General features: G+C 38.0%; 1 protein-coding gene and 1 pseudogene across 3 annotated transcripts in view; one reads left to right on the top strand and one right to left on the bottom strand.

Annotated features, from left to right (window-relative positions):
• On the top strand, positions 1-2,524 carry LOC122072930 (annotated as a pseudogene).
• Positions 2,525-3,365: 841 nt separating this feature from the next.
• The window catches only part of LOC122074077 (carboxypeptidase SOL1), a 24,936-nt gene continuing 20,921 nt past the window's right edge, over positions 3,366-7,380 (bottom strand). For 2 of the 3 annotated variants that reach the window (XM_042638899.1, XM_042638898.1), the window contains one exon: positions 3,366-3,879. In XM_042638899.1, the coding sequence (XP_042494833.1) occupies positions 3,563-3,879 (317 nt within the window). In that variant the 3' untranslated portion in view covers positions 3,366-3,562. Of the gene's footprint in view, positions 3,880-4,759; positions 5,051-7,380 lie in introns of those variants that run through there. The other variant, XM_042638900.1, reaches the window with a different exon arrangement.

Below are 7,380 nucleotides of genomic sequence, written 5' to 3' on the forward strand. Positions count from 1 at the left end.
CCCTCGTTCATGGAAAGAGAAAGAGAAGAACGAAGAGATGGTCAAGATTAATGGAACGAAGTGGGTTGTGTGGCTGGCTTCTTCTATCCTTCTTAATCTCTTCTTAATCCTTAATATCTATCTCCAACATTCGCCGCCGGCGCTGACATGGAGCAGTAAAGCAGCGGTGGAGGCTGAAGCCGTTGCAGCTCTTTCATGCTCCGGCCACGGCCGGGCATTCTTAGATGGATTGGAGGTAGAAGGGAAACCTGCATGCGAGTGCTACTCATCATGCTATGGAGGTCTCTATTGCTCTCAAGTCTCACCAGACTGTCCTGTACACCCTGATAGGTAATATTCCCTCTCTGCCCCTAAAGATTCTTTAACTGTCTCTTAACAAAAGATAAGATTTAGCAGGAGAAGGGAGGATCCTCTGAGAATGTGGGGGTAATAGACTATTGAAATAGTCCCACCTCAGTTGTGGGTGACTTGATGATCGTGTATAAGAACCATAAGAGGCCATTTCACTTTAAGCCAATTGGTTTTAAGATGGAATATGGTGGATACCGCTAGTTCCTTCATCTCAGTGGAGCTCACTAACATTATTTTCCAACTACATGCCATGGTTGGAAATGCAGTTACAGAAGGAAGGTTCATAGTTTTTGGTGCTGGTTCCACTCAACTACTCAATGCAGCTGTTTATGCCCTCTCCCAACAGGGTTCACCCTCTCCTGCAACTGTCGTTGCGACCATCCCCTTCTACCCGGTTTGCTCTACAACTCTTTCAAACACTTGGGCCTAATTAGGTATGATTTCTATTTTAATTTCATAGGGTGATTTTTATTTTGAAAGTTTTTTTGTTTAATTTTGAAATTGGTGAGAAGCTTTGCATTCTCTCTTGCTCTTTAATGAGCATAGGGTTAATTTGATGGGAAAAGCATTTCATTTTAAAGTAAGACAACACTCTTCTTCTTCTTCTTTTTTCCGTAATGGCCTCACCACCACCACCACCCTCTTCCGAAGAAATATAGAGAATCTATTCTCCTAAATTGAATTTCCAAATGGATTTCTTATTCTTGAAATATTTCAGATTGATGCAACCACACAATTTTAATTTATTGGCCGAAAATCTATTTTTCGACTATTTCATGAAAATCAATCTCAAATTAAAATAGAAATCATATCAAATCACAGTGATTCCATTGTTTGATACCTGCTTCAAGTACCTATAGTAGTTAGTAGCTGATCATGTGTGTATATTGCAGCTTTATGAATTCCAGACAAAACTTTTTAACTCTGTGGACTTCAAATTTGAAGGAAATACTTCCCTGTGGAAGAACTCATCATCAACATCCTCCAGGAAAATAATTGAATTTGTGACTTCACCAAACAATCCCGATGGCCGACTTACAAAGTCAGTTCTTAAAGGCCCATCTGTCAAGACAATTCATGATCACGCATACCATTGGCTTCATTTTTCTGCAATCCCAGCTCCTGCAGATGAAGACCTCATGATCTTCACTATGTCTAAGATCACTGGACATGCTGGTAGCAGATTTGGGTATTTATTTTGAGTTATCAATTCAGTTCTTTCTGCTTAATCTATACCACTACTAGTAGTAATCAACATATTATATCAATATCACATGGGAAGCCTTTTGATCTGTAGGTGGGCGCTGATAAAGGATGAGGCTGTTTATCAAAGGATTTTAACATATTTGAACCTGAACACTATTGGTGTTTCTCAAGATACTCAGCTAAGAGCTTTAAAGCTTCTGAAAGTAGTCTTGAAAGGAGGAGAAGAGAAATCTTTGAATTTGCATACAACACAATGAAAACACGATGGGAAAGATTGAATAAGATCTTATCAGCATCAAGACGTTTCTCGATTCAGAAACTAGAAACTCAATATTGCAGTTATTTTCAGAAAGTCACCGGACCTTCTCCAGGTAATTCTTTCTTGGCCTCAACCATGCCATCTTAGTTAGGCATTTTCTGAACTTACTTGGGAGTTAAGGTCCTTTGAATCTCTCCACTTCTTTACCACTAGTACTACTTTGCTGTAATGGTAACTAGGAAACACAGATTAAGTTTAAAATTGATCCCTTATTGGCTTATTCCCTAGGAGGGGAAAGGGAATGTACAACATGTTATGATCAGTTAAGGATTTGCAACTCTCTTAAGTAGATTTTCATGTTAATTTGCTAAATTCTGTTCTGAAAGTGGTAGCATTCTAAGAGCTGCACATATCAATATGGCAGCCTATGCATGGTTAAAGTGAGAGGGAGGAAGACCTAGACTGCCTTGCTGTTCTCAGAAATGCAAGTATCATTGGCCTAGCAGGTCGCTTATTCGAAGCTGAAAGCCGCTATGCACGTCTAAGCCTTATCAAGAGTGAAGATGATTTCGACTTGTTGCTGCGTCGGATGGATGCATAGGCTTCCAAGGAGGAAGGTGCCAAAATCATATGAAGAATATAATCAATGAAGGAATCATAGATGATAGTACTGTATTTACAAAAGACTCTTTTCAGAAGTGCTCATAGCTATTGACCCAATGTAAACATATTTCATAATTCTTCTTGTAGATATATTAAAATCTCTGAAAAAATAGCTTAAATTTCAAGGTCATGAACTTGATTCTTAGTCTTATTCCAACTACCTAAGGTCATGACCAGATCATGTTATGCTATTTCTTTAATCTAGCTCCATGCATCAATCACATGTTCTTGCCTTCCTTACTATACTTATTTCACTTCCCCCTTGTTCATTAGCATCAATCAAAATTCACCTAGATTGCACTCTAGATCTAGAATCTATTCTAAAAATGCATACCAAACACAGCCTAGGTGAAGACGATCGGGGGGATTCATGTGAGAATGGCATAACTAGCATCTCAAACAGTACTTTATAGTTTATCCAGAACGCACCAAATTTGGAGACATTGACAGATCTGTCATGACAAGCAAGCCCTTTAGGTGGACCAGTGGTGGCAGTGAATCTATTTGTGCCAAATTGATGTCCCTTTCCTTTGAACACAGAATAGCTCACTCTAAGGAGCTTAGAGTTGTAATGGAAAGAAGTTCTATTAGCACTTACCAGCATCAATTAAATGCAACAAAATGTTTGAAATCCCTGAAGATTCTCATATCTCCCTAGGCTGTTTATTTCTCAGCTTAAAATTCTACCATGAACTCACTCCAAAGGATAACAAGGAAAGCTGACCAGGTTAATATGAGCTCACCGAAAAGAATTTTGATTTTTGTATTGTGGCAAGATTTTCAATCTTTTGCGGTTTGCTTTGTTTTACACATTTTACATCTGCGCAGGACTGGCAGGTATAGCTCCTAAAAAAATAGAAAGCAATAAGGAGAGACTGCACAAATATGAGTGAAATCTCTCTTTTGAGTAACCCATAACTGGTCCCAGATCAGATAATTATTCAACACGCAGGAAGCTTTAGAAGGGAACGTTATAAAAATAGAAACAAAAGTAGCAAAAAAACATCATAACCAGCAAGTGAAAGTAAATACAAGCCTTACTAAAGATACAACATACAAAATTAACTGACAAAATTATGAGACTCATACAGAAACTGGCCTCTTCTGGCCAGCTAATTTTCTGTGTTTTAAGAGGTTAAATATTGATTTCCTTTTCAACAAAAACCACAGGAATGCCAAGATAAAAGCAAAAACAAGAGAAATTTCAAGGTAGGACCTTCCAAAAATCTTCAACAGTTCAAGTTTTTGATTATCGTTGCAACTGCAATTGCAACTACTTCTTGGCTGCAGCGGCATCTGTATTTCTTCTTCGGGATCCAGAACAAAATCCACGCTCATGGCTTCATCTTCCAATAAGATATGTGTGCCCTTTGATTTGTAACCAGGCATTATAACCATAACTGCAATGCATAGTTTTTAGATCCAAATTAAAATTTTATTTGGAAATTGGGTCATCCTAATTGCAAAATACCAAAAAGAAACCAGCACAACATTTTTGTGCATATTCTTAATATCATACTTTTTCTTTGGGAACCACTTCATCTCACACATTAATTGCATTACAACAGGGACCAATCAGATGTGATGAACCAGACAAAAGGACTCTGAACCCATGGTTGCAAAGTTGGAAAGAACACCAGAAAGCCAACTTCCACTCCTTCATTTATTTATTTAAATTTTTTTTTTTGGGTGGGGGGGTGGTGTTGTATAGGGTTCACCCAATGGATTCTTTGGTTCGTATACTAAATCAAAAAGAAAAGAAAGCACAATGTTGTTTTACGGATATCACATGATAGAATAATAACTCGGTCCTTGGGTTTAGGATGGATGCAGGGACATCTGAATTTGAACCATTTTAATTAACCAGAAATAAATTAACATATATATATATATATATAATTTTCAATAATTCCTTTTAGAGTGTATTCAAAACCATGTTGTTTATCGGCCCAATCATTAGAGCTTTGAATCAAGAAAATCAAAAGATGAGAAGAAAAATAACAAAAAGGAAAATGCAGATGATTTAATATACTATTGAGACTAAATAAAGCATTGGAGCTTCAGTAGTATTTCAAGTCATCTGAAAGATACAAATAAAATAGGATTCAGGATCTGAATTTCGGTTCGATTAATAATTGTAGATCCTTCACTGAATAGAGACGAATGTGAATCCTAAACCACATCAATCAGATCTGATTCAGATTATAATCTGACCTGTTGACAGGCCTACTTGGGTTGCAGGTATATGGTTATGTTTGAAAAGGTTATGAATTTCCCAGGTACGAAGTGCCAACAGGTTGAACAGTCTCATTTTTTCATGACAAGTGGCAGTAAGAAGACACAAGCCTAGAAATGTTAAGCTAATGTCCCATAAAAGATAGAAGCACCTTCTGTATCATTGGGGAGAAATGATCACAAGAAAAACAAAATGACTCCCAAGTGGAATATATAACTTGGACAGTGCTCACAATGGTGGGACCATCTCCTTTTTTGCAAACTTGGGGCTATCGCATTGAAAAGCAGATTCACAAACTCCCTGTCTCGGCCTTCCCCATGTCATGTCGTGGCTGACTTAATAAGCAACAGCAAGAGAGTAAGCAACATTCAGAGGACAAATTTCCCTTATTTTCTTCTGATTGGTGGAAACAAAATCATTTATTAGATGAGTCACATGGCAAGATAAGGTGAACTTGCTGCTAAAATGATAGTTGATATAGCCAGAAAACCACACAATAGATACCTCTGGTGTATTCTTGTTCTTCGAAACCAAGTGATATGGGTTCCTAAGCCCTCTTCACCAATTGACAACCTAATTTCAAAGTAACTCTGCTCCTGTCCCCCAACCTCCTCCCCTCCCCCCCACCCCCACCCCCACAAAAAAAAAGAGGGGAAATGCCACCAACTCTAATGTAGGACCAATTCCACAAGAACCAACTCTACAAGAGGATCGCAAGTCCTTCAATGAACAGCAGCAGTTTTACTAACCAGCACCTAAAAACAAAGAAAAAGAAATTGAGAAGACAATAAAAAATAGAGAAAATAGGATAAGGAGGAGGGGAGGGGAGGGAAGGGGGATAGGGTATTCTCTCTCAGACTCAGGTCTCTCACCCATGGCCTCTCACTGCCACTGCCTCCCACAGCTTCCAAGCCAAAGCTCTCTTTTTCCTTGACTCCATCGTTATAAAACCCCTTGGGTCAATTACAATATATAGGCTTTAGAATGGAGCATTAAAATAAAAAGAATGAAAGTAAAAAAAGAGAAAAGGAAACTAACAACTTTGGCACTCCTAAGACAAGAAACTTTTGCTCGTCTATGGACTTGAGCAGACGTTACCAATTACAAAAAAAGGAAACAAAATATTGAAGTGAATCTTTTAGAACTCCCAACCGATCTTTCTTATCCAAGGCTTAATGTAGAACTAGAATCACAAGTGATCCTAATCCTAGGTAGGATCTAAAATTCTGGCTGAATAGAGAAGATATCCTTCAATAGGCTTGGTTCTAACTCTCAAACACTAATAATGTAAAACTAGAATTACAAGTGATCCAAATCCGAGGCAGGATCTAAAATTCTGGCTAAATATAGAAGATGTCCTCCAATAGGCTTGGTTCTAGCTCGCAAACACTAATAATGTAAAACTAGAATTACAAGTGATCCAAATCCCAGGCAGGATCTGAAATTCTGGCTGAATAGAGAAGATGTCCTCTAATAGGCTTGGTTCTAGCTCACTAATAATGTAGAACTAGAATTACAAGTGATCCAAATCCCAGGCAGGATCTGAAATTCTGGCTGAATAGAGAAGATGTCCTCCAATAGGCTTGGTTCTAGCTCTCAAACACTCTCTCACAGCAAAAAAATAAAAGAAAAATAAGAAAAGGAAGAGAATTCGATGGAGTGTTGAGAAGGGGGAAGAAGAACTAGTGAATGGGCATCTCACCCAACTGCATCCCACAGCACAACAGCATAAGCCATCTTTTTTTTCATTAATAAATTCGTGTTCCATGTTGTAGCCCATTACAAACTTATATAAAAGACTCAAAACTGACTCAAACACTAAAAATGAAAGGCCTAACCCAATCCCTAACTAACTGGGAAACCTAAACTAACTAGAAAACTGAAATAACAAAGAAATAGACTCAAAACAGGACTCTAACTAAGCTAATGAATTAAAGCCCGTTTTCCGACTTTCTACTCATAAAATGGCCCATTACAAAGAAAACTCATAGGATCAAAGGCCCAACACATACATAACCCAACCTAAGGCCCCAACCTAAGGTTTATTTGCAATAAAATAAGCTCATTAAGTGACTTATCTACATTAAGGCTAGAAGAATCTTCAATTGCTAGCTGTCCATATCTCCAAAATATCTCATGTTTGTATTTTTTTTTGTGAATATTCTAATCCTCCTACATGCTTTCATCAAACTCTAAGTGGAAGGATGCTCAAAAAGGGTAAAAGCTATATACCAAATGTGGCCCTTGTTCAGAACACATTTTAGAAGCTGCCATATTTTCCATGTCACCCTTGAATTAATGGTTGCAATATTCATATGATTTGAGATTTTTGGACCATCCCATGAGATAGGAGAATGTGGAAATTTCCACACTTTTCACACTGTAGAAGGAAAACAAACACCAATTTTCTCAAAAACACAAAATTTTAAATATGTTAAAAAGTGACAAGCCAACCCCAGAAAGTAGTGCCACCACTTCAGATCATGGACCCCTCACTACTCATACATTGTGATAGACAGCTTAGAAATGTTATGGGATGGAAAAACGCCATATATTGTGGATCATCTAAAGGCCTTGGTCTTCTCAAGATGTATTAGTTCAACCATGGCACCCCATCCCACAATCCCACAATCCCACCCCCAACCACCCCCCACCCCAACCCAAA

This window comes from Macadamia integrifolia, chromosome 3 (assembly GCF_013358625.1).
Source record: "Macadamia integrifolia cultivar HAES 741 chromosome 3, SCU_Mint_v3, whole genome shotgun sequence".
Classification (NCBI taxonomy): domain Eukaryota; kingdom Viridiplantae; phylum Streptophyta; class Magnoliopsida; order Proteales; family Proteaceae; genus Macadamia; species Macadamia integrifolia.